This window comes from Ochotona curzoniae, unplaced genomic scaffold (assembly GCF_017591425.1).
Source record: "Ochotona curzoniae isolate NIBS_2020 unplaced genomic scaffold, NIBS_Ocur_1.0 contig_1, whole genome shotgun sequence".
In the NCBI taxonomy this organism is placed as follows: Eukaryota; Metazoa; Chordata; class Mammalia; order Lagomorpha; family Ochotonidae; genus Ochotona; species Ochotona curzoniae.
The window spans coordinates 42109262-42137055 of NW_024464918.1; the positions used below are offsets into that span (position 1 = coordinate 42109262).

Below are 27794 nucleotides of genomic sequence, written 5' to 3' on the forward strand. Positions count from 1 at the left end.
GCTTGGCAGTAGGGTGAGGACTGTGGACTAAGGCCTTACAGTGATGAGCTCAAACCTGGAGCACACAGAGTTCCACGACACCTGTTTGTGGTGCTCCCCTAATCCTTGAAGGAGGATATGGCACTGTAGCCTAGTGGATGAAGTCCTTGCCTTGCACATGCCAGGATCCCATGTGGGCACTGGTTCATGTCCTGGTGGCCCTACTTCCCATCCAGTTCCCCGCTTGAGGCCTGGGAAAGCAGTGAAGGATGGCCCAAAGCTTTGGGATGCAACACCTGTATGGGAGACCCAAAAGAAGCTCCTGGCTTTGGATTGGCTCAGCTCTGGCTGTTGTGCCCACTTGGGGAATGAATCAGGAAGTGGAAGATCTTCCTTTTTGTCTCTCCTCCTCTCTGTATATCTGAATTTCCAGTAAAAGATAAGTAAAACTTTTTAAAAATCCTTGAAAAGAACAGTTGCATATTATATGTATTAGTGTCATATCAGTAAATACAGGACAGGCTGTTTAAAGAAGACTAAACTTTTAACAAGCAAAATAATGTATTTCCTTGCAGAGGTTGATACAATTCAGGAGGATCAGGAAGAAATCTGGAAAAAGGAAATGCATTATTGTAAGTTATCCTCACATTTCATCAATTTGTGGACTCTGATAGCTCAAATGAGTAATAGCAGTAATCAAGATCTGATTCAGGGTCAGAGAAAAATTGGTAGAAATAATATCAGCGTAGTGACTAAAGTCCCTGCCTTGCATGCACTGGGATCCCATATGGGTGCCGCTTCCCATCCAGCTCCCTGCTTGTGGCCTCGGAAAGCAGTCAGGGACAGCCCAAGGCCTTGGGACCCTGCACCCAGAACCGAAAGAGGCTCCAGGCTCCTGGCTTTGGATCAGCTCAGCTCTAGCTGTTGCGGCCACTTAGGAAGTGAACTACGAATGCAAGATCTTCCTCTTTGTCTCTCTTTCTCTCTGTATATCTGACTTTCCAATAAAAAAAAATCTTTTAAAAAGTTGTTGAATAGAAAAATATATCACATGTCAGGAACCCTTTCAACTTCCTCTTCAGATGTGACAGGCTGTGCTTCTGGAGCATTAGGACAAAGAGGACACTCTGGCTTACAGGACCGTGTTCTTCAGTTGTGATACTGGAGTAATTACCACAGGAACCAGGCAATGAGTTGCTGCCCATCAAAATGTTATTCCCTCATGCTCGTGCCTTTGAACATCCCTACTCTTTATGTGACTTCCCCTACAAATGAGCAACAAATGAGTGTACACTTACAGATAGCAATGAGGACTAGAAGAAATAACCACTCAGAGTAGGCCTGTGCAATCTGACTTTGGTGACACCAGGCCACCGTACTAGCGCATTCTCAAATGACTTTCCAGGTTCTGCCATCTCTCTTTGCATTCATTCTTCAGTGGCTTGGTGATCCTAAGACAACCAGAAATGAAAACTACACAGGCTGGCACTGAGGCACGAGTTAAGTCACTACTTGTGATGCTAGCATCCCATGTCAGAGTGCCAATTCAACTCTTCCTTCTGCTGGGTCACATTCCAAGTACCCATAATGACCACAGGTGGGCTAGGTCAAAGCCAAGAGCCAAGAGTTTCTTCCAGGTCTCTGACGGGAGTGTAGGAGCCCACACACTTGAGTCCTCTTCTGTTGGTTTCTTGGTCACGTTAGTAGGGAGTGGGATCAGAAGTGGAGAAGCTGGGACTTGAACCAGTGCCTAAACAGGATGCCAATGCTGCAGGTGGAGGCATTTAAACCTACTACCCATAATGCTGAGCCCTTTGCTGAAGGCTTGGAGTGACATTTATCACACAGTAGGTGCCCAACTAGTACCTACTGAGTAAATAAATATCCAAGAAATTCATGAACTGAGCACAGGAAAGTGGAGATTGTATACAAGCAGGATATTCAGGCCTCTAAGTGCTATTTATCTGTCTTTCCAGGGCAGAGCTGGCATTGCTGTAGCTGAAGTGGTGCTGCTTGAAGGAAGGATCTACTGGAAGCATGGAGATACAATCTTAGACCCTGCAAGCACCTGCAGAGACTGGGAGAACGGTTGTGGATTCGGAGGTAAGCAACCAGCAGCGGTGAGGACAAATTCATTGCATTCCAAGATGGGTTCTTTGTGTTCACAGTGTCACAAAAACATCCCCTTGAGACCAGCAGCAGCACTGACTCACACAGCTTGCTATTCTTTGCTTTAAAAATATTACATAATTCAGTACTACCAATTTATACATAAATAATCCCATCATAATCAAATCATTTATGTATATTGTTTGTGTTATATGTAAACAATAACATTATATAATTTAATATATGTTTGATTTTATAACAAATTAAATGACTCCAGAGGCTAACTTTATAAATTACATGTGCTCCTCCATGCACCTCTTACCCAGAACCTTAGTACATCCTAGGGCGCACTGACTCCTTGAGAAGTACCCTTCTCAGCTATTCCTGCTTTCTGACTTTATCCAAGCTGCCTTTAGTACTGGAAGTTATGAACATCTGCCACCAGGGGGCAGTGGCCGCACGGCTGGAGGGCTAGGAGAGCTGCTTGGTTTTGAGCACTTACTGTTCCCCAAGCCTCTGCTTTTACCCAACACTTTCCCAAAGCATTCCAACTTTTTTTTTCTCTCAATGATTTTAGAATCAGCACTTGTAAGTTTTCTCTGTTTGTTCCCTACATTTTTCCACTATTGTCTTCACATTTTAGTCTTTGAACGCTTTGTTTTCATAATCGTTCTCATATAACCCATGTTGAAGGATTTTGTGTTCCATTTCTCCTTCCTTTAGAGCCGTTTACTCTCACCAGCTCTCATTTGCAGCTACCCCAGGCATCATAGGAATGGATTCATGAAAGGCTCCATCTTTATTTCAGTCTCTTCCCAGTTGAATACACTGCACTTGTCATCCAAGGTCAAATCCCCTGTTCCACACTAACAACGTTACTATCGAGTTGCCCTGATCCACAAGGTCACTGCTCACTTTTTAAGATAAAGTGAAAATAATTCCTTGTTATCCTGGTGATTTTACTGTGTCACATCAGGCAAAAAAAGGCAAAAAAATATCTTCTATTCCTCTGAGAGAGAAAGAGAGTAAGATATATATATAGAGAGAGAAATTGTTGTAATTCTTGCTCTGACCCAAGTATCTGTGCTCAGTGAACAGGCCAAGTGAAAACACAGGAGTTACAGCTCACTCACTGGGGTCAAGTTAGTGAGGAATGACTTCTGATGCAGCCATATGGGACCCCGGTGGATGCAAGGTGAAAACTTCAGCTACTAGGCAATCGCACCAGGCCCAGACTTGAATATTTTAACCAGAACTAGGGAAAACAATTGAATTCAGTAACTGTAGCAGGAGGGGCCGACATGTTGACTCAACTGGCTGATCCTCTATCTCTAAGCACTGGCAATCTGTTTTAAAATTAGTGGGTTTTTTAAAAAAAAAAAAAAGATTTATTTATTTATTTATTTTATTGGAAAGCTAGATAAACAGAGAGGAGAGACAGAGAGGAAGATCTTCTGTTTGCTGATTCACCTCCAAGTGGTCACAATGGCCAGAGCTGAGCCGATCTGAAGCCAGGAGCTTCTTCAGGGTCTCCCACTTGGGTGTAGGGTCCCAAGGCTTTGGACCATTCTCGACTGTTTTCCCAGGCCACAAACAAGGAGATTCATGGGAAGTGGGGCAGCTAGGATTAGAACCAGCACCAGTATGGGATCCTGGGGTGTGCAAGGTGAGGACTTTAGCTACTAGGCTTCTGTGCTGGGCCTCCTTGAAGAATTTTTAAATGTTTTGTAAATCAACATGTTTAAGATTGTAATAACTGAATGGAGACCAGGACTCAAGCTGGTCAGTTTGTTCATTTTTGTTTCTTCTCGTAGGTACCCTGAAGGTACCAACTGCACGTAAACTCAGTTCTCTCTACTGATTAATGTTGGTTTCTCTCACATTTAGCCCTATCAAAATTAAGCAGAAGGTTTCAGGTTAAAGAACTACCTCCTACCTTCTTGCAAATTTTAAAGACCCCTTAGAATGGATAGGAATCCATAGATTTGGCTTAAAAAATTAAAATTTCACAATGCATCATCTAATTTCTTAAAGCTATTACTGTGTTATCTGGGCTGCGGGGCAGTAAATGTTCCAGCAGCTCCAGCAAAATCTCAACCCGGTTCCACTGGCATCCCGCCTTCTGCCTGCTGGTCGCGAGGTATTCCCAACGTGGATATCCAGGACCCTCTCTCGGGACTCCCAGTCCACCTGTGAGACCTGGGGGCTGCATTAGTGCTTGAATTCAGTCCCCAGTGACCACAACAGCTAGGGCTGGGTCAAGCCAAACACTAAACTCAATCCAAGACTCCCATGTGAGCAGCAGAACCCAAGCACTGAGTGGCCAGCTGTTGACTCTGTACGTTAGCAGGGAGCTGGACAGAGCCAGGACTCAAACCCTGGCACCCTGAAAGGGGGTGTTGGCGTCCCAGGCAGCATCCTCACCAGCACACCAGGCATGTCCCCCACCCTCTGCAAGGTGTTCAAGGACCACAGGGAAGACATTTCTGAATGCGCAGTCCCTGCCTTCTAGAGATGCATGGACTGGGCTACTGTCATCTCTGTGCTATCTCCATGGTCTCTGAAACCAGCTCAGTGAAGGCAAAATCTTGATCTTGTAGGAATGTGGAGGATTAACTCTCAGGGACTAACTGCTCCATCTCAAAACAGGTTACATTGCCATCTGTTGGACAACATCAAAGTTCTTCGCATGCATTCACCCAAAAACCAGAACAATTCTTATTCTGATGTGCTACACACTTCACAAACCTGGGCAAACACACGGGGTTTGTGTTGTTGCCAGATACTCAGCTCCAAGTGGAAGCTGCTCAAAGGAATGCTTCATTTACTCAGGACAAGAAAAGTGCATGGTGGAAGGGGTTTCCTAAAGAAACTGCCTGCACAGCAGCCAGCCAGGACTTCTGTGGCGAGGGGTGTGGGTGGGGGCATCCAGGATGTAGAAAAGAGAAAGTGACAGGCCCTTTCTGCTCAAGCGACACACAGTGTCCTTTAAAAATCTCTCAGTGGTCTCTGAGCTTTCCCAGTGTGTCCACACAGAGTACTGTGTTCCAAGATGAGCTTTTCTGGAACATCTTCTAAGAGATAAGCTCCATCAAGCAAGTTGTCTGCCCACATTCCCATGATCTGCCTCTTGCCCAAATTCCACACTCTTGGTTACAGAATCAGACTGCAGAGACGCTCAGTAGTCTAAACACACAGAGACTAAATCCTACAACTGCCAATTCCTAGTCTGTTTATCAGAAGCTCAAGTTCACAAGACTAATCCTATGTTTGTATCACAAAAATTTCCAGGCATTCCTCCAGTGAGCAGTGAAAAAGCTTGAATCGCAGACAGTTATTTACAGTGAACCAGAGTTCCCAAAGACTTCGGCGTCATCTTTCTCAAACTGTAGAGAATGGCCTTTGACGTACAGAATCCATGGGGCCAGCATTTGGGGCAGTGGTCATCGTGTCACTCAGGAGGCCTGTGTTTCTTATAGTCCCCAGGGTGTGCAGTAACAGAAGGCTGGAACTGGACACAGAGCTGGGACTCAACTCTGGGTACACCAGTATGGAATATGGGCATGATACCTTGAGGCATCCAAATGTCTAAGCCAAACATCCCCCACCATAAGTAACATTTGAAAATCCAGTGTGCAAAGAAAGATGGGAACTTGTGACTAGAAAGATTTGCAGTGTTTGGAAGGTAGCATCCCAACATTTTCCATGCCCGAACATGTGTATCACCAAAGGGGTGGGTAAGTAAGTGACATGAAAAGCCGCCTGTGTGTGTTCAGGTATTGGGGTGTACTTTCTCATATACACATGGGATTGCATACACAAGAGTGAGCAAACAGCACATCTTGGGAATGTTGGTTTTCAAAAGCAGGTGTTTTTGAAGAAAGAAATATGAAAGCTAAATCTAAAGTAGTATTGCCCTTGTAAAAAGTGACCAAATGCCACAGAAACGGATGTGTTGGAGTCACATTGCCAGTACACGTGCTCGTGATTTTTGTTATGAACGATTGTAACTAATGTGATTTTCAACCATCTTATCGCTCCTTGTCCCATTACCTAGAGGAGTGGAAGTGCCAAGGAGAAGGTACAATCTTACATTTCACTTTGTGTTGTTGACCATTATGATAGAAACTTCCCAAGTGCCCTGTTCTGAGGTTTAATTAATTAATTAATTTGAGGGGCTGATGTTGTGGTGCAGCAAGTTAAGCTCTATCCGTGTTGCCAGCAGCTCACACAGGCACCTGTTTAAGTCCTGGCTGCTCTACTTCTGATCAAGCGGCTCATGTGCTTGCAAGAGCAGTGGAAGCTGGCCTAAGTACTTAGCACCCTGCCACCATGTGAGATACCTAGATGGGGTTTCAGGCGCTGGATTCACCTGGCCCGTTCCTGGGCATTGTGACTGTCTGAAGAATAAACCAACTGATAAATGACATTTCTCTGACTCTGCTTTTCCGTGTAACTCAGCTTTCAAATAAAGAAAAAAATCTTAAAATAGGGCCCGGCGCAGTGGCGCAAGTGGTTAAAGGTCCTCGCCTTGCACGCCCAGGATCCCATATGGGCGCCGGTTCTAATCCCGGCAGCCCCGCTTCCCTTCCAGCTCCCTGCCTGTGGCCTGGGAAAGCAGTCGAGGACGGCCCAAAGCTTTGGGAACCTGCACCCGCGTGGGAGACCCGGAAGAGGCTCCTGGCTTCGGATCGGCATAGTATCGGCCGTTGCGCTCACTTGGGGAGTGAATCATCGGACAGAAGATCTTCCTCTCTGTCTCTCCTCTCTGTATATCCGCCTTTCCAATGAAAAAATAATAAAAATAAATCTTTAAAAAAATCTTAAAATAATAATAATAACTTATTTGAAAATCATAGAGATGGAGGACAGGAATCTTCCACCTACTGATTCATTCCCCCCAAATACCTGCAATAGCCAGGGCTGGGCCAAGCTGAACCCAGGAGCCAGAAACTCAACTCAGATTTCCCAAAGGGAAGACAAGGAACCAAGCACGTAAGCCTCCCACGTTAACAGAGGATAGAATCAGGAACAGAGCCAGGGCCTGAACCCAGGCCTTTCAGCAAGGGATGCAGGCATCCCATTGTCTCAACCACCGCCCCAAGTGCTCACCATATTTTCCATGCTTTATTCCATTGTTTGTGGCTTTTTGGTGCAACACTCCTTGATAATGACTAAAATATTGCCATCTTTCCCTATTTCTGCAGGTCATTCTCAGATCTCCTGGTTATTGCTGGACTTGTGGTTGCAGAGGGGTAAGTCTAAATGAAAGATTGTCAATACTCTTTAGTTGTTACAATAGTATCCTAGCTGCCCAACAACCCTGGCTTCCCAAATCAGTAAGGATATTGTGTTAAATGTGAAAACATGAACTGATGCATTGTGGGAGTCTATGGGAAATGTTCATGACCCGTTCCTACCTAAGAGCACACATGTATTCTTTTAAAAACTGAAGTCACCTCACACAACTAAATGGTACAGTGGAGGCAGTGATCTCAACAAACACAGTTGTTTAAGTGTTATATATCGGATCCTTGATTTTTTCAAGTGGCCAACAAATACAAGCTTAGAATTTCTGCTTTCTCTTTTCAAAAACCATAATATGTTATCTCACATCTTTGGATCTTTCTTTTTTTTTTTTTTACAATTTTTATTGGAAAGGCAGTTATTCAGAAAGGAGGAGAGACAGAGAGGAAGATCCTCCTGTTTGATGTTTCACTCCCCAAGCGGCTGCAATGGCTGAAGCTGAGTCAATCCAATGCCAGGAGCTTAGAGTCTCTTCAGGGTCTCCCACATGGGTGCAGGGTCCCAAGGCTTTGGGCCGTCCTCCACTGCTTTCTCTGACCACAAGCAGGGATCTGGATGGGAAATGGGGCTGCCGGGATTAGAACTGGTGCCCACATGGGATCTCAGCATGTACAAGGTGAGGACCTTAGCCACTAGGCTACTGCACCAGGTCCACAATTCTCATTCTTCTCACAGGTGTTTCCTAAATTGCCAAGCAAGGTTCTCCTTCTGTCATAAAGAATATGTATTGTATCATGAAGGAAACAATAGTCTTACCCACTTTCCTGTAGCTCTTGAACCTTTTACCTTAATTAACTATGTAAAGATTGTCAAAAATATAATTAAAAAATGGGGGAAAAAAGAATATGTATTGTAGACACTAACCTCCGAGTCGTAACCCCAGACACAAAATTCTTTTCATGGAGTGGATCTACATTTCTAATTGCTTTGATGTGTCCATATGCATTTTACAAATTCACCATACATTACCTTGCTTTCAGAATCTGTTTCGTATCCTTTGCATTACATGTTTGTTTCAATTGCATAACTTCCCTCACCTGCTGAAGCCGGAACTCTGGAAACCAATTTGATCCTTTTCTTCCTCCTTCTGTTCCAGCTTTTCAACCATATAAGGCCCATTAATTCAGCAGAACCCTTTGATCTGAGTTGTGAATTTAACAGGTGCTTGTTAAAGAAAGACCTCAAACATGCTCATTCTAGCACTTTATTGGAAATTGGTTGTGCACACCAATGAAATCAAAGTAATAGTATAATTTTCACACAACAGTATCCTCATATTTGTGCTATCTTCTTACATAATTTAATAAATGAATACCAAGATGCTCCTGATTCTTGATATCAGAGAGCCTAGGTGGTCCAGGAATAACTCTGTATAAATATAAATCAGCATCTAAAAGAACAATATTGTCTTGAGCTTGTTCCAGAAGTCCTGGGAGCATCTCTTAAAGAAAGGTACCTGGGCTTGGCTGTGGTGCTAGTGGAGGTAGGGAAGGGCTACACATAGAACTAAACAACGCAGGAGCTGGTGCGGAGGGCCAGAGCCCCTCGAGGGTGGGACGTATGAAAGGACAGGGGCTGCACATCCTGAATGCTGGACAGGGCACTTGGCCACTCTGCATCCTCCAATATCACTTGAATGTCAAAATTAACACACACACACACACACACACGAAAATCTAGCTCCAACCCCCATGACATTGCCCCCCGCAAAATGGCAAAACTCTCCCCCAGAATGCCGAGGAATAGAGATTCTGACAGAGAGAAGGTTGTAGAAAGCTCTATGCATCTCTCTCCCCATGTCATTCTCAGTTCCCTGTCAAAGGAGAAGACTTGAGGAATGACAGCTCAAGGAAAATAACTGTGACCCAGTGTTCTGCACATCTCCTGGAAGGACAGGGTGTTTCTTGCTTGTTTGTCCTTGGGGGCACTGGGCAGGTCCACTCTACCCTCACTGTCTCCCTTGCCACCTTGAGCCATCACTAGCAGTCAGATTTTTTGGTTCTTCCAAGCTTCTCTACAAACAGCGTAAGGCTGGCATCCTGCAGTGGTTTTGTTGTTCATCAAGTTTTCACCTCCACCAAGTCCACTGGTTCTTACAACCCTGTGAGGTAGGAAGCACAGGGACCATGATCCCCACTTGAAAGACAAGGAACCTGGAACGGAGTGAGGTTCCTCTTCCAAGTTCACACAGCTAGCCAGGGGCAAAACCAACAGTGGAACTCAAGTCCAAGTTCTGAAGTCCTTCCTTCTGCCTTTCAGAGAACAAGGGGAGGCTTTGGGAAGGGAGGCTGGTCCCCAGCCCGACCTGGCCCTCTTGGGGGTAGGTCTCAGACAGCTCCATTAAGAATAGGGTGAGTCCGCATGCGATAGATGATGACCACGGTGGCGGGGCACAGCAACAAGGAGGTCATGATGACAATGGTGGCCAGGATGATGAGGACAATGACCCAGATGTCCAGGATGTGCTTGGGGAGCACGACTTCCACAGGCACTTGGCTGACAGCATCCATGCTGCTTCACTCTGCAAGAGACAGGAAAAGCAAATCACCGCTGTGTACCTTCTCTCCACACCCGCGAGTGGGAGGGAAAGCTCCCGGAGTTAGAGGCAGGGCATTTACCACTTACCAGATACCTGATCTTTAAAGTGCGTGGATCAGTTATTGCAACCGCTTCATTCACTGACAGCCTCCTATCGTCAGGCCTGTGCTATGCACTTTGAGTCTAATTTTTTAATGATTTATTTATTTATTTATTTGGAAGCATCAGAGAGAGATGGAGAGAGATTCCCATCTGCTGAGTCACTACTCAAATGGCTGCAAAGTCCAGGGCTGTGGCAAACCAAAGCCAGGAGCCAGAGCTACTTCCAGGTCTCCCACATGGGTGCAGAAGCCCAAGCACTTGGGCCAAATGCGCTACTTTCCCAGGTGCGCTGACAGGGAGTTGGATCTAAAGTGGGGCAGCCAGGTCTCAAATCAGCACCCATATGGGTTATATGCATTGCAGGCAGTGGCTTTATCCACTATGCCTCAGTACTGGTCCCACTTTACATCTGTTAACTCATTCAACCCTCACCTTAACCATGAAACTTATGAGGCTAGGACTATAATTACTGCCTGTTTTTTATTTTGTGGCCTTTATCTTCCATTATACCCATTCTATAGATGAGGACTCTAAGAGCTTTAGAAATGCTGATGCCACTAACTTGACCAAGAATGACCAAGGATAAACTCAGATAGCCAAGGACACAGAGCCTCCATGCTTAGCTATTAAACTACTGTCCTACCAGCCTCACCTGAAAAAGTTGGAAGTTCACTTTTTTAGTGTTCTTTCCTGGCAAGAGAACCCCTCCCCCACCTTTCTGAGGTAACGTACTTGGTCCATGTGGCTTACTTAAGGCACTCATGGGTGGTGATATGCCTGGGCTTGGCCCTTACTAATTTCTGGGAAGGCAAAATTTTCCAAAAGGATTAAAAATTTTTTTTTCATTGGAAAGGCAGATTCACAGAAAGAAGAATCTTCCATCTGCTGGCTCACTACCCAAATGGCCACAATGGCGAAAGCTGAGCTGATCCAAAGCCAGGAGCCAGCAGTCTCTTTAGAGTCTCCCATGAGGGTGCAGGGTCCCAAGGACTTGGGCCCTCTTCTGCTGCTTTCCCATGGCATAAACAGGAAGCTAGAAGACAAGTGGAGCAGTTGGGACACAAACCCGCACCTATAGGATCCTGGCGCTTGCAGGAGGAGGATTAGCCAATTGAGCCATCACACTGGGCCCTTCCCCAGGATTTTAGGCTCAAGGTTATGGGGAAGATGATTCTTTCTGCTGAGATGGCCAAACCGACCAAACTTAACTCTGGAAAGAAAGGAGCTGAGGCGATCCTGCCTGCTGTGGAGAAACTGCCCAAGAGATAGGAAAACAGACGGAGCTCTGATGATTTAATTTGGAAACTTGATCCCAGCCAAGGCTAATGCCATCTACAAACCAGAACATCCCCAAAAGACAAGCCAATAATTCCCTGGTTTTGCTTAACACAGTGCCCACTTGGTGTCTCTCCCTGGCATCTGAAAGAACTCAAGTGAATCAAGATGTAATTCAGTTGCCCCCAAACATTTTTCAGTTCACAGCGTCCTTAGGTTTTAGCCCCCGCCCCCAGGCCAAAAGAGATCCCTAAGAATTCTGGTTATTGGGCAGATGGATTCAAACAATTTTTAAGTATGTTCTAATAGCTTAGCAGTTATTTGAGAACTAAGCACTTGGTAGTTGTTTGAATAACACACAAAACTGAAAGAAACTATTTTATTCCATTTCTAGCCAGTTACTTACTAATATGACACATACATTTGTTAGGTACTTGTTCAAACTTTGGGATTGCCATCACCACTTTTTATCCCACATTAATGTTTGTACTGCACTTGCTATACCACAACAGTCACCAAAAACGCAGCTTCATAAGACATAACATCATCAAAAATAGTGGTATTAAAATTCAACTGTAAAATTCAACTCTAGCCTAATGGCTAAAGTTCTTGCCTTGCACCAGGGTCCCATATGGGCACCAGTTCTAATCTTGGCAGCCCTGTTTCCCATCCAGATCCCTGTTTGTGGCCTGGGAAAGCAGTGGAGGACAGCCCAAAGCCTTGGGACCCTGCACCCATGTGGGAGACCCGGAAGAGGATCTAGGCTCCTGGCATTGCATTGACGCAGTTCCAGCCATTGCAACTACTTGGTGAGTGAATCATCGAACAGGAGGATTTTCCTCTCTGTCTCTCCTCCTTTCTGTATATCTGACTTCCCAATAAAAAAATAAATCTTAAAAAATTGTTTTTAAAAAATTCAACTGTAAGCCACCTTGAGCTGGGAGTTTACATAGTATCTGAGAGTCTTCCAGGACCACTGTTTCTTTCTGATATCACTATTGAGAGCATCCTCTTCCCTCATGTGAGTTACTGTGGCTCCCCAAGGCTTCCCAGAGCACAGACGTGGCACATTGCCAGCCCAGCCCAGAAGGCACAGGCTGGCACAGACATCCTCCTGGGTGTTCTTCCAAACCTGAGATCTGGCATTCGGTCATTCTAGGTCCCAGGCAAAATTCCCAATTCTGGTTCTGTTTGCTTCTCTTAACTAAGCACTAGCTTTCCTTTTTAATGCCTCTGATGTCATGGCCACTGTTACCACCTTAAACAAGGTATTGATCACCACAACCAATGCACAGTCTCCCACATACACCTTCAAGCATGTTTCTGCATATGTGTTAGAGCACCTGACCCCCAAAAGAGTCAGTAAGTAGTAAGATATAGTAAGGTGGATCCATATAATGTAATACAATGCCATGATTTTATCTATTCATTCATTTGCTCATTCATTCAACTAACAAATATATAGTGCTTATTACACATTAAGAATTGCTCCAGTGCTCGCTTCGGCAGCACATATACTAAAAAAAGAATTGCTCCAGATTTACTACAAATAATAACTTATTTAAATAAAGCACTATGGAGAACAGTAAGGAAGTTTCTCCCAAAATTAAAAATATAGTTACTTTATGATTCAATAATCCCACTTCTGAGTATATAGCCAGAGGATTTAAGATCAGTATATCCAAAAGATAGATGCACCCCCATGTTTATTTCAGCATCATTCACAGTAGCCAAGTTAGAGAATCAACAATGAATGGATAAAGGAAATGTGATATATATACATATATATAATAAAGAAAATGTGAAATATGGATAAAGGAAACATGAGATGCATACATTCTGTGGTCAGCCTTTCAAAAGAGGGAACTCTGCCAGTTATGACAGCACAGATGACCTACAGAGCATTATGCTAAGTGAAATAAGTCAGGCACAGAAACACAAATACTAAATGGTCTCACTCATGTGTGGCAGCTATGGAAATCAACCAGAATGACGGAGTACAGGATGGCTGTGACGAGAGCACAGAGGGCAGAGGGATGGGCCAAATGGGCAAATGTTTCTGTAAGGGGTAATAAGGACTGGAGGTGAAAAGTGCAATTTATTTAACAGCTATTAAAAAGACTGATCTGCAGTGAGGTCCAAAATATTTAAATAAAGTGCAGGAATAGTGTGTACAGGATCATTGCTTCCATTCAGATTTTGTAGAATTTAATAGATAGGTAAGGATGCATGGGGACTTCAAAAAGTTAGTGGAGCCATTTCCAGATGGCTCAGTCCTGGACTCTGCTGAGTGGTGCTGGGAGTAGCAGCAGGGCCTATTGGAGGTGGGCTGCCACTGGGGAGGGGACATGCCAGTGGGCAGGAAACTGAGGAGAGGGGCTTCCATGGGAATGGACCAGAGTTTCGGAAAAGACTGGTATATCCCACAGTCGGCTCTCACCACCCCAGACCCCGAGCCTGTGCCACACATCACACACACACTGCAGACTGTCACTCACGGTGAGTTCCCCAGTTTCTAAGAGCATTTAATGCAGACCGAATGAGTAAGATAGCTCTAGTTCTAAGATTTATTCATTTTTATTGAATAGGTTTTATATCAGGTTTTACAGAGAAAAGGAGAGACACAAAAATTCTGCATCCATTGGTTCACTCCCCAAATGGCTGCAATAGCCAGAGGTGAGCTGATCTTAAGCCAGAAGCTTCTTCCAGATCTCCCCATGTGTGTGCAGGGTCCCCAAGGCTTTGGGTCATCCTCGACTGCTTTCCAGGCCACAGCATGGAGCTGGATGCAAGACATGACAGAGTGAAAGATCTTCCAGCTGTTAGTTCACTCCCCAAGTAAAAGCAACAGCCAGAGCTGAACTGATCTGAAGCCAGGAGCCTCTTCCATGTTTCCCATGCAGGTTCAATGTCCCAAGGCTTTGGGCTGTCTTTGACTGCTCTTCTAGGCCACAAGCAGGGAGCTGGATGGGAAGTGGAGCTGCTGGGATTAGAACCGGCACCCATATGGGATCCTGTTGTGTTCAAGGTGAGGACTTTAGCCGCTAGGCCAGGGTGCTAGGCCCTGTTCTTTGAATTTTGGTTAAAAATCTGGGTTAAAAGGAATCTGTGGTACCTATATGGGATCCTAGCACGTGCAAAGCAAGGACTTTAGCCACTAGGCTATCGCACCAGCCCAAAATCAAATAAAACTAATTCTCATCAATCTCTAGATCTGTGGTCATAGTAAGACTCACTTTAGACAGTACGAATAACACTGGTTTTCTGGCTCCTCCCAGACTTTATGAATTGGATGAGAGGGGGTCTTTTGTCCCAACTGCCATGGTGACTCGAGTATATAGTTGGCTTTGGGAAATCCCTGGATGTAACAATCTCTAAGATGTACAAAACCCTTCCTAAAACCGAGGTTTGGGGATTGTTTCCTGGGTACTCAGTTGCTAGGCTAGTCAGATCCACCAGGCCCCAGGTGACAGAGAAGCCTCACCCGGGGTCCCCAGGACCACAGGTCTATCAGGCTGTGCCTGCCAGGGAGGGAGAGGCACAGGCTGGCCACGACTCTGCTGTGGAAATGGAGTCACTTTCTCCAAGGTCTGAGACATGGCAAGCAATGTGAGTCACAGGAGATGCAAGTCTTACAGATGCTTGGGGCAGGATAAATCAGTTTTTGTGGTCTCCTGATGACATCAACAGCCAACCTGCCTAAGGCCAAAGGAACCCTACAAAAACCCTTTCCAGTAAACCCATTAACATCAAACTGTTTCTGGGTCTCCACGCCAGGAATACATAATCTGCCTGGCCAACTTTCATAAGCAAAACCTGTCATTTACAAGAAGTAAGCTTCTGACTCATCTGCAATCAAGAATCATAGAACATGAAATCTAGAACCAGCCCTGTTTCACAGATAGAGACACTGAGGCCCCTGGGTCTTCCCCCACCTTTGCTCCTGCTGCCTTTCAGAGTCATTATTCCAACACACAAATCCAAGCAGGTCCCCTTCTCTAACTCAAACAAACAAGTGGCCAGCACTTGCAAGGCTGGCATCCATATGTGTGTTGGTTCTTGTTCATTTCTGATCCAGCTCCCTGCTAATGTACCAGGGAAAGCAGAAGATGGCCCAAGGCCTTGAGCCTTTGCACTCATGTAGGAAACCAAAAGCTGTTCCTGATACCTGGTTTTAGCTTGGTCCACCCCTGGCTGTTTTAGCCATTTGGGAAGTAAACCAGAAAATGAAAGGTTGTCTGTCTGTCCCTGTCCAGCTCTGCCTTTCAAATAAATATTTAAAAGATAAAATCAAAACAAAGCCAGGAGAAGAATAAACCAGACTCTTCCTGTATTCTGCACACCACATCCGTATTTACATGCACGAGTGAAACTGTGTTCAAACTAAAGCTGCTCGGGTCAAAGTGTGCGGAGGCCTGCGGTCCCTTCCACTCAGCAGGGCTGGTCAGCATCCCGGAAAACACTAAACACTCGCCCCTCTACTACTGCAGCTCAGACTGAACGCAGCATGAAGCCAGACCACACAATATCTCCTTGGTAGGAGAGTAAAGCCGCTTTTCCTTCCAAATGACAACAAATCTGACAGCCTACCTGTGCAATTGTTGTTGTCAAGTGTCTCTGCCTGGCATGCCCTGCTGGCTTCCTGGCACAGCACAGCCACGCAGCTTTCCCTGGACCCTGTGGACAGGATCCTCAGGACAGTCTGAAAGCCACAGGTTGTGATGTCCTCGAAGGCCCTGCCGTGGCTGGACACAGATGAGGTCAGGCCTCACAGAGTCCGGGGAGCCCCACCTGCCTTGTTGCCCTCAGTCCTATGACGTGTGTCTTTTGTGTAGGAGTTGCAGTACACCTCTCCCCACTACCAAGGGAAAATTTTATTCCCGAAATAAGAACTAAACAAATCTTACACTTGGCAGCTTTGATTGCTGGCCGGAAAATTTTGCTTGAGAAAAAGCAGGACTGTGAGCTTCTGCTAGCTGACTTCTGACTGACCTCTGCTTGGCATCTGGGTGCACCAGCTCCTTACAAGTGCACAAAGACCTTGTTTCTTGGAACACTCAATTAATAGTTCTAAAGCTATTTGCTTTATCATTTGTTTCTCAGATATATTGCTTATTATTTCTGATTAAAGGTTCTAACTGGAACATGACTCAAACCACTAGTGTCACAAATTAATGGCATCACTGATTAAATTTTAAAAAAAAAGACTGTATTTCTATAGCCATGGGAAATAAAGCAGCAAGCCAGGCCTAAACTCCTGTCATTTTGAACAGAAAGAACTACGACACAGGTTCAAGATACATATATCTAAGAAACTGCATTTACCCTACCCTGGGATCTGCAGCTGAGAAGCCCCTGGTACCACCCAGGCCAGCCCTGCCCATCTCAGACTCTTTCAGTGTCCGTGGCATGTCATTGCCTCTCCTCAGGCCGTGGAGGTAAGCAATTCAGGTAACTTAATGGAAAGGCCAATAATTCCAAAGTGACTACTTGATATCCACTAACAAGATTGAGTGAAAAGGCTTTAAAAAAGCAAGTTTTCTCCAAAGGATGAGCAAACTGTACTGTACTTGATTCAATGTAGGCTGGAAAAGGGATGTCCTACTTGACTCCTGGGACCACCTTTCTTATGAATCTCCAAGTTCTTTGACAAGAGAACGCATCATTGCTCTAGTCAATCCTATTATGTGGCAACTTTTCTAGTTAAAGAAAAAAATTGTGTGTAAATTTCACAAATTAAAATTCCTACAGTTGGCAGGCATTTTAAAAAGAGATTAATTTTATTTATTTGAAAGGTAGAGTTATAGGGACAGAGAGGGAGAATCAGAGAGAGAGGAAATGTTCCAGCTGCTGGTTCACTACAAACTGAATGGGTCTGGCCATGGGTTTCTGGCCATGGCAGATATTTGGGGAGTTAATCAGCAGATGAAAGTCTCCCTCTCCCTGCATCCTTCTCTCTAATTCTGACTTTCAAGTAAAATAAATAAATCTTAAAAAAAAAATAAAACTGCAATGGCCAGGGCTAGGCCAGGCTAAAGTCAGGAGCCCGGAACTCCGACTGTGTCTCCCACCTAGGTGCAGGAGCCCAAGTACTCGGACCGTCTTCTGCTTTCCCAGGTGCATTAGCAGGGAGCTGGATTAGAAATAAATCAACCTGGAACTCAAATCAGAACTCATATGGGATGCTGGTGCTACAAGCAGTTGTCTAACCTCTCATACCACAACATCAACCTCAACTTGCAGTTTTTAAGAAAAAGTGAGTTCCAGGCAACAAGGCTGAGCTTCTATTTACCTTTCAACCTTGACACTCCCTAGCAAACAATGCATTTAATCCCAGGGCAACAGTGTTCTTATTTGTGGATGAGTACCTTCAGAACACATAACTCTACTCGGGATGCTTCTTCATTCATCCCTTTGTCCAGGACTTAAAGGCAAGATGCTCTTCAGACCCTACCATTGTTTGGTCATTATGCCTTTTTTGGTCCCCAAAAACACACCCTGACTCCCTCAAACACAGGATCATGCAAGCTACCGTTTGTTTACCAGCCTACAGGTTTCAGTTTGTAAAAATATTCTATTTGATTCATTGAATAGATGTATATTGTTTGTATTTGTCAAATGCAAGTGCTATCCTGGCCTGGTCCCACATATTAACTTTCTAAGCCTTCTCCATAATCCCATGTACGATGACATTATTTTACAGCTTTGGAGACTAAAGCCAAGAGAAGTCAGCCAGGCAGTGATCATAAAACTAGGTGAAGTCAGACTCGGGTCTCTTGACTCTGGACTCACCAAGGCACTTAGTATGGCTACCTCCAGAGCCCACACGGACCCAATTGTATATAAACACAAAGTTTCCCAGACTCACGACTCTCTTCAAGGTCCAGATCAGAGTTTACTATTTTTGACCAAAAGTCATTCCAAATTTGGAGAAAGGGAGATATGTAATCTACAAGATCAGGACTTCTCCTTTGCACACAAGTTAAGTCTCTGCATAGAACTTATGTCCCCTTGAAGTGCCTGGTTTGAGTTCTGGCTCCTTCACATCTAATCCAGCCCCAGCTGTTGCGACCATGTTGGCAATGAACCAGGGCATGGAAGATCTCTCTCTCTGTTTCTCCATCTCTTTTTGCAACTCTGCCTTTCAAACAAAGAAATAAAAACATTTTTTAAAAAGAAAGGAATGAAAGGAGGGAGGGAAGGAAGGAAGGGGGGTAGGAAGAAGGGAGGGAAGGAAGGAAGGGAGGGAAGGAAGGAAGGGAGGGAGGGAAGGGAGGGAAGGAGGGAGGGAAGGAAGGAAGGAAAAGTCTTGCCTGCAGGTGCGCCCTGACCTAAGTCTACAGTTTATAAGCACCCAGATTTGGGCCGTGTCTGTACTTTGCCAACAAAGATGGAAGTGATTCATCCATTTTCACATTTTGGTTTTTTGTTTGTTTGTTTTAATCAACCAGCAGAGTGATTAGTTAAACTGACCTATCCCTCCAGTCCAAGTATGAAACTGACACATTTAGCACACCAGTCTAACTGATTAAACATGTATGCACTGTGATTAATACTGAGGATTGAAGAATGACTGGGGGAGAAAGACAAACAAAATACAGAGCCTGCCCTTGAGATACTTACCCTCTTCTGAGAGAAAAAGATATTAACTGCAATTGCTCCATGCAATACTAAGTAGAGAATGGTGTACTAACAGTGCAAACTACTTCCTATTGGAGAAGAGGAAGGAAGTGCAAAGAGCTCAGTTCTGAAGTCCAGGATCTGGACAACTTGTTTAAAAATCACTAAGCTTTCGTCTTTCCATCTGTAAAATAGGGAGACTAAAACCATCACACTGCAGCATCCTTATCATGAGGATAAAGAGGGACGATGACTAAAGTGTCCTGGAATGTGATAGATGCCCAGAAAAATACTAAACCTCATTCCATTATTTCTGCCTATGTACAATAGAAGACTTCGGAAGAAAGAGGGCCCTGATGTGGACTTAGATGGATACACAGGCATTCAAATGGGAGAAGGAAGGGGAAAGGCAGGATGAACAGAACAGACCTCAACAGCAAAGCCCAGAAGTGACGACTTACACAGTGTGCTGCAATCATGTGTAGTCCTGGTCAAAGACTACACATTAGTGATAACTCCTAATACTGATGGCTTCACTGGGATGCAGTGGAAGTTAAATGAGCTAAGGCAAAAGGAGCAATTAGGGTAATGTCTGGTAAACAATCAGAGCGTCACAGAACTTCTGTTGAGGGGCCAGCATTGTGGCACCAGTGGGTTAAGCTGGTGTTTCAACATCCCAAACCAGAGCACTACTTCAAGTCCCTAGCTTTCTTCTAATGCCTTGGGTCTTTGCCACCCATATGAAAGACCTAGATGGAGTTCCTGACTTCAGTTTGTCTCAGTCCCAGTCCTAGTTAATGTGCTGTTGTGGCCATTTGGGAAGTGAATTAGCTGATGGGAGATCTCTCTCTTCCTCCCCTAGTCAGGCTCTCAAGTAAATAAATATTTTAAAATAAACAAACAAACAAATGAAAAAAGACATATAGATTGTAAAGAGAGAAGTTTTAAAAAAAAAATTAAGTTCCTGGAGCTGACACTGTGCTGTAACAGGTAAGGCCACTTCCTGCCAAGCCAACATCCCGTATGGACACCAATTTGCATCCTGACTACAGCACTTCCCATCCAGCTTCCTGCTTGTGGCCTGGGAAAGCAGTAGAGGATGGCTCAAGTCCTTGGCCTCTGCACCTCTGTGGGAGACCTGGAAGAAGCTCCTGGCTGCAGCTTGGTCCAGCCCTGGGTTGTGCCCATCTGAGGAGCAAACCAACAGATGGAAGATATCCCTCTCTCTCTTATTCTCTCTTTCAAATTTAAAAAAAAAGAAGAAGAAGAAGAAGAAGAAAGAAAGAAAAAGAAAAAAGAAGAAAAGGTTCCCAAGGTTTTGCCCTTAGTTAGGCAGCTGCCACTGCTCTGCTGCACCGTGACTGATCTGGGCCCAAGGCAGGAAGCCACAACTACACGTTTCATGAGCAAACAGCCTCTCACAGTCCGACTGCTAGCCTTGACCTTCCACCGGAAATCAAACACTCTCCACATCTGAGCTCAAGCTAACATTTAATTTTTGAGAGATTGCCAATAGTTATCCAACTGGTTTTACCATCAAAGAGTTCACAGGAGGAAGGCAATAAAAAGAAATGACTTCCTGCTGGCAGCCCAAGCATAATTACCCCGAAGTGGGAGAAAAGGCAGATAGAGGTAGGTGGCTTCCTGTAGCCACAGCCCGAGTCCAGCAAGGCTGGGACTCTGAGCAGACAGGGCCATGGCTATTTTCTTGCCATTGGGCACAGACCCTTGGAGAGGCAGCTCAAACCAGCATGAGTCACTGCTGCTGGGGGCGTCTGGAGATGGCCTGAGTGCTGATGCTGCCTGCAAAATGTGAACAACAAGGCTAATAGTTCCCAGGGGACAGAACCCTTGGCTCTGCCAGCACCACCTACTTTTATAGGAGTCATCTCCTAAGGTCAGGGAAGAGCAGAACATTTAGGACACATGGTGAGGACATATCAAGTTTCAAGAAGGGACCTCACTAGACCCAGCATAGCCTGGACTACCTAACGACCTGTGTCCCAAGGGCTGATTCCATCTGAAGTCCTCTGCACTTGCTTGTCTGAGAATGCTAAGAATGCTAACAGGGGTCCCCCCTGGCCACTTTCAATGTCCAAGATCTCCAATTAAAGACTACCTTTCAGAAAAGATTTCCCAGACCACCACTCTTATCCAGCAGGCTTTCTTTATCTCATATCTTGCTTTACTTTCTTCATATACTTTTCACAATCTAAAATTAACTTCTTTGTTGCTCACTAATTTGTTTTTCTTGGCTTTTATTCCTTAAGGAGGTTAACACGTGTCCTTTTGCCAGATCCAGTGCAAACACAAGTAGGAAAGATGCCGCATGCCTTGTTTATTGCTACACCTTCGGCACCTGTTACCAGGCCCGATCTTATCATTAAAGCCAATAAATGTAAGACTAAAGAAAGGGATATATATAAAAGAACAGGCCATTACAGGTTTGAGCTCAGCTCCTGGAAGTTAGTTGAACAAATCCAGACAGAACCTGGTGGAACCCCTGTGGGAGTCCCCATGACTCTAAAAGTCAGAAGTCTAGCTTCAAAATAAAATGACATCCTCTGACCACCATTTTCTGAGTTCTCAGGAAGGATTATGGGGTCCTCGTCTCTCTTAGCCCACCCTGCAGACTCCAGGCAAAGAATTTTTACTCTTGGAGAGCCCTCTCTCCCTGCAAGCACTCCCACCCCAGTGATGCAAGTTACCCTCCAACAATCACTGTGGTGGGCATTTGACCCAATAGCTAAGACTCCTGCACCCCTTATGGAAGCACATTAGCTCCTGACTCAGCTAATGCTCTCCCTAGGAGGCAGCAGCATGTGACAGCTCAAGCGGCTGGGCTTCTGCCCCCTATGTGGGAGACCTAACAAGAGCTACTGGCTCCTAGCATTGGGCCAACCTAGTTTGAGCAATTGTGGGCATTTGGGGAGACAGAATTAATCCCCAGAACAGGCACAGAATGAATCTCTCTCTTTCTCTCTTCCCCATTTTGAATAACTAAATTAAAAATAGCATTTTTAATTTAAAGCAAAAATGTTTCCCATATCAGCATGTCATTTCACCCAGGACCTTTGTTCCAAATAAGGGACCCAAAGAAGGAGCAGGCCGGGCACACAAACTATCTAAATTGAGAGCTACATCAAAGCCCTTTCTCCTATGACCCAAGGTCCCTGAGGGAGTCCTATATACTCATTTCACATCAGGCCTCCATCTCTTCTAAAATTCCTAATGAGCTAAAGACTTGTTCTCCGTCTGAGTTTCAGTCTGTTCCTCTGTGGCTGGAAACGTGGAAAAACACCAAGATCTTTCAGAGAGATCATTAAAGCAGCCAGAGCTTTTCAAGACTGCACGTCCCACACAGCCTAGCCAATCCCAGCATCTTAGAATGCAGCAGAGCCTGCAGAAGAGAAAGCCCAGGCCAAACACATAGCATCCTGTTTAAGCCCCCGCCACGCATCACATGCGACATGGTCTCCTGCCAGTGACTAAGTGCTGCTGTGTGCAGGACTGACAAAGCAGATGCTCCAAGACAAGGTCTGTCAGTGGGATGCAGGACAGAGCCACTGGAGTGACGCCAATCACCCAGCACCCTGAGGCTCCTCAGCAGCCCATTTTCCCAGAGAAGGCTTCATTCAGAGGGCAGGCAGAAAAATCACCCCCAAACATGCCCATGCCCTGACTGAGAAAGGAAACATGACTTAGAGAGAGCCATGAAACCCAGGACTGTGATTCAAGATAAGGAATCTGAGATGAAGAGATTACCCCGAGTATATGCAGGAGGGCCCAGCCTCATCTCGGCACAAGAGGCCAGCAGCGAGGACCACAGAGATGGGACACAAAGGCCTCATCTGCAAATGTTGGCTTGAAGATAGAGGAAGGGAGCTGAGAGCCAACAAAGACAGAGGCCTCTGGCAGCACCAGATGGCCACCAGTTCCCAGCCAGCAACTCCAGTCCTAAAACCATAAGAAGTGGATTCTGCCAACAAATCCATTAAACAGGAAGTGGATTCTCCCCCAAGAGCCTCCAGGGAGAAATATGCCTAATGCCACTTTGCTTTATTCTCATGAGACCTACTCTAGATTTCAATCTATGATATATACATAGATATATATATATATCTATATATTTAAAACTATCAAATTTACAGTAAATTGTTAGACAACATTAAAAAATGAACATGCTGTTGGATGCTGAGTAAATCACTTTTTCCTGCAGGGCTCCACCCGGTCCACTGGAAAGGTTGGAAAAGGGACAAGGTGCAAGGTGATCACTGAAGATCTGGCCAGCTCTCAAGGCTGACTATTCTCTCTCATCCCATCTCCCCTGCTGCTCTTGCCCCAGTTCCAGGCAGGGCTTATGTTGGAGACCACTGAAGAAAAGACAGGTAAGAATGAATAGAAAAGCATGATGTTTAAAACAGCATCATTTCCCAAGATATTTTGAGGCACTCAGGTTGAGAGATGTCCTATTTTGCCACTTGTTGCTTCCTTGACCATATCCAGGGCGATGAGGTGGGGAGACAAGGAAGAGCAAAGGCTTGCTTGGTAGGGCCTGTCAGGAAGACTGCGTGGTGGAGGCCTCTTGGCCTGTAGGAGTGAGATGCACTGACTAGCAGTTGGCCTCTGTAGGGACTGGTAGTGACAGGTGTGTCAGATATGGATTATCATAAACTGGAGCTAATTTGGGAACCTCAGTGTTGTTTTCTCTGTCTCTGCTCTCTCTTAATTTCATTTCCCTTGATCCTATGTAGTGAGTCACTAACAAGTCATATACCCAATCAGCCAATTGGAAACCAAATCAGCAAAAGGAAGAAGATATATCCATACACAATTAAGCAATTTAAAAGTACAGTCAGCCCTCTGTATCTGTGGCTTCTCCTCATGGATTTAACAAATCAGGGATCAAAAACAGTCTTAAAAAACAGTTGCAACCATGCTGAACAGCTTTTTTTCTTGTTGTTATTCCCCATAAAATAAGGTTTTAAAAACTATTTCCATAGCATTTACATTCTATCAGCTATTATAAGAACTCTAGAAATGATCTCAAGCATATGTGAAGACTTGCAGACCCAAGCACCCTCAGATTTTCATACTCACAGGACGGTCCAGGAATATTGAGGTGTATGCTACATAGTGGGCCCACCTTACTGTTCTTTAACGTGGCCAACCCTCCTACCTCTGCCCTGTTTCCCTTGCTTACTATCCAGTGCTTTGCCCTTCATTTCCCATGAGCATCACTGTTTCCTGGCAAGTTATGAGTATCAGGGTCTCTAGTGATCTGCTAGCGTAGAGGCTATCAACCCCGCACAGGGGTTTCCTGAGAAGGCAACAGAGGCAAGACCTGAAGCCTGACTCCCCCCATCGCAGTGCAGAGGACAGGCCCTGGAGCTCAACTGCCTGGGTTCAAACTGCAGCTGTGCCACTCATTGCCCAGGTACTCTCAGATGAATGACTGACTCTGTTTCCTCATCTGTGAAATACAGGAAACGATAGGCCCTCTCTAAGGAGATTGTGGTAAAGGTGTAACAAGTCCATACCTGTAAAACACAGAATAACACCTGGCTCCTAGGAAGCACCCAATAAGTAATGAGTGTAACTAGTGTTACATCATTCCACACACTTGGCCAGGCAGGGAGGGGGCACTGCAGGACGTGGCAATGCCAAGGTTGACGCCTATCAACTGTGGGTGGTGGCAGGTGTGATGTCTCAGCCAAGATAAAGACTTTCTTTCCTTGGAGCTATGTCCCTTCCATGTTTGAGTCCACAGATAAGAAACAGAGCATGTTTTTTAAGTAATAAAAAATGAAAACAACAACAAAGGAAATAAAAGAAGAATCGGCTTATGGCCAGGAGAGCGACTGAGGTCATGACCCCGTCTCTCGGACACGAGAGTCTGTTACTTGTCCTCTGTCTCACCACAGCCGAGTGGTTCTGCAGCTGCCCCAGATCTTTTGTGCACAAAAGCCCACATTTGGGAGGCTCTAGGAGGTCAGCGTATGGGACATTTGCTGAGTGTGACTTGTAAAGCCCCACAGCATGACTCATGGCCCTCAGAGCGGCTGGAAGGAGAAGGTCCCCAATGCAGCACAGAAGCACTTCTGGGCGTTTTCCACTCTCTGTATAGTGGTGCATTATTTCCTGCAATGTGGCTGGGCTGTCTCGCCAGTGTCCAGCATATTGATGAGTGCCCTGGCGAGCCTAAAGAGCTTGCTGTATCTACTCCAAAGCAAACACTCACCTGTCCAGCCCCCTCTCCTCATGCTGCAGAGGCCCGGAGCAGGGAAACGCCTCAGTCAGTAGGCTCAGAGCAGTGGCCAGAGTCGTGGTACAGCAGGTTAGGCCAAGGCCTGCCCCACCAACATCTGGATGCTGTTTGGAGTCCCAGCTGCTCTGCTTCTGATCTAGCCCCCTGCTAACATACTTGGGAAGGCAGCAGAGGATGGCCCAAGTACCTGGACCCACTGCCATCCACATGGGAGACCCAGATGAGTGCTAGGATCCTGGCTTCTGTGAAATCCAGCCTTGGCCTTTGCAGTCATTTGGGGGGTGAACCAGCAGATAGAGTTCTCTCTCTCTCAACCAACAGAGAGATCTCTCTTTCTCGCTATGTCACTTTGCCTTTCAAATAAATGTTAAATCTTTTTTTTTAAATTTTGTTTGTTTGTTTGTTTTAAGATTTATTTTTATTATTTTTTTATTGGAAAGGAGGATATATAGAGAGGAAGATCTTCCGTCCGATGATTCACTCCCCAAGTGAGCGCAATGGCCGATGCTATGCCGATCCGAAGCCAGGAGCCTCTTCCAGGTCTCCCACGTGGGTGCAGGGTCCCAAAGCTTTGGGCCGTCCTCCACTGCTTTCCCAGGCCACAGGCAGGAAGGGAAGCAGGGCTGCTGGGATAGAACCGGCACCCATATGGGATCCCGGGCGTGCAAGGCGAGGACCTTAACCACTGCGCCACCGCGCCAGGCCCATAAATGTTAAATCTTGAAAAATAATCACAAAACAGATAACTCACAGGATCTTCCTACCCCCATCTGGCATTCACCATCCTGGTCCACTCTCCTAGCCCAGAGATTACTGCAAATGTTCAAGGAATGCCTAACATGGCATGTGAGAGCAGCTGTCACTTCCCTGACCCAGAGCTCCCAAGCCTTAGAGTCATTGTCTGAAGAGAGGAGAATCAGCAGTCCCCAGATGCTGCGTAGCTGTTCAGAATAACGACCCCCATCGAGGTTTTTACGGGGGATGTGAGCATGTAGTGGGCACCCTTCATTTGCCAGGTTTTAGCAGTCTCTTCCCTGGAAAAATAGGAGGGCAGGGCTGTGGCTGTGGAGGGGTAGAGGAAGTTCGTAACTGCAACGACTAAGTCCTAGGTAAAGGAGAGAGAGGTAGCCCCCAAGGAGGACAGAACTTGTCAGAAAGCAGGTATCTGCCCCACCCACTATCATCTGTCTTCTATGTAAACCATATTATCCCCATTTCACGAATGGGGAAACAGGGCTGAGAGAGAATAGAGAAGCAGCTGGTGACAGAACCAAGGCTAGAGCCCAGGAGTCTGGACTCCAAACCCAGGGCAGACAACTGCTACTCTGTGTGGTGCACATCCCAGGCAAAATCCACGCCTGCGCTTGGGAGCAGGCGCCGGGCCTGGAGGACCGAGGGCGGCAGAGCGGTTAGATGATGGGGCGTCCTCCCAGAAGGCACGGCAGGAAACCCGGGGCAGAAGCCCGTCTCCGGGCAGGGCTGGGACTCCACCACCCTTCTCTGGCATCGCCGGGGACCCAAGACCAAGAGCAGGAGGTGGCGACGACTCAGGTTGGGAGCGGGAGAAAGGAAAAGCGGGGAGGAGGAACAGTGCACAAGTGAGGAAAGCAAGAAAGCAGGCAGTAGAAGGCACCGGCCGGCCTGCGGGAGGGCCCCAGCCCGGGGGCAACGTGAGCCTGAGCTCGGGAATCCACAGCGTTCCGCGCAGCCCGAGCCCCGCAAAAGACACCGGTGGTCCCACTCACCGCGATCGCCGAGCTGCTGTCAACCTCACGATCCCGTCGCTGCGAATCGCGGAAAGTTCCCGGCACAGGATTTCTGAGCGCTCTTCCAGGTCTGGGGACCGCTGGAGCTGAAAACGACCCTGGCCCGCGCCAGGAACCCCAGACCCCTTGGCGCCCGGACAGGCGGCTGAGCGCAGGAGCAGTCGGGACGCGTGGCTCGGCACTAGGGCGCGGCGCGCCGCTGCTGAGGAATGCACGGCCGCCCGGGGCGCGCCCCCGGAAAACCCCGGCTCCTGGCCGCAGCAAGCCTATTCGGCTCCTCCCCCAGAATCCCCAGATAGGGTCGCAAAAGAGAGAGCCACCTGCGTGGGGAAGAAGGCACGGAGGAGCTAGGGTTGTGCTCGCCACTGGTTGCAAATTAACCCTGGTCAAGCCACCGTATCTCCAAACCGAAAGGGCTAGCCCAAAAGGTGCCCTCGGAGGTTATCTGCAGCTGTCATGTAAACAAGGGCAAATACAGTCAGTGAGTTAAGCTACAGGAGCCGGAACCTTCATGTCCTGCCTGGGTGGCAGTGAACTACGAGTGGGACGGTTAAAGAAGCTTCCCATCTCTGTTTCATTGTTAAGGCACAGCTGACCACACACCCACCTGCCAGCCTTGGTGGGAGGACCTTTGTGAAGCTGGGCGATTGCTTAACATAATAGGGTCCCTTAGCGTTCCTGTTGGTTTGGGGATAACGATAAATGGCTCAGAACTGAGCTGATACCAAGCTTCCTATCCCCTCACAGGACAGTACTTACCCTGCAGCCACCAGCCCCACCTGTGCTCCATAGCAGGGGCGCCCAGCCTTGTCTACACGTAGCCCACTTTT

At 46.3% G+C, this 27794-nt stretch overlaps 1 protein-coding gene across 1 annotated transcript; it reads right to left on the reverse strand.

Moving 5' to 3' along the window:
* Positions 1–8585: 8585 nt before the first annotated feature.
* On the reverse strand, positions 8586–27586 carry SMIM3 (small integral membrane protein 3). The gene is made up of 3 exons (XM_040972487.1): positions 27572–27586; positions 26944–27284; positions 8586–9916 (listed from the first exon to the last, which is right to left on the reverse strand). The coding sequence occupies exon 3, from the start codon at positions 9903–9905 to the stop codon at positions 9723–9725; it is 183 nt and encodes a 60-aa protein (XP_040828421.1). The 5' UTR covers positions 9906–9916; positions 26944–27284; positions 27572–27586; the 3' UTR covers positions 8586–9722.
* Positions 27587–27794: the final 208 nt, after the last annotated feature.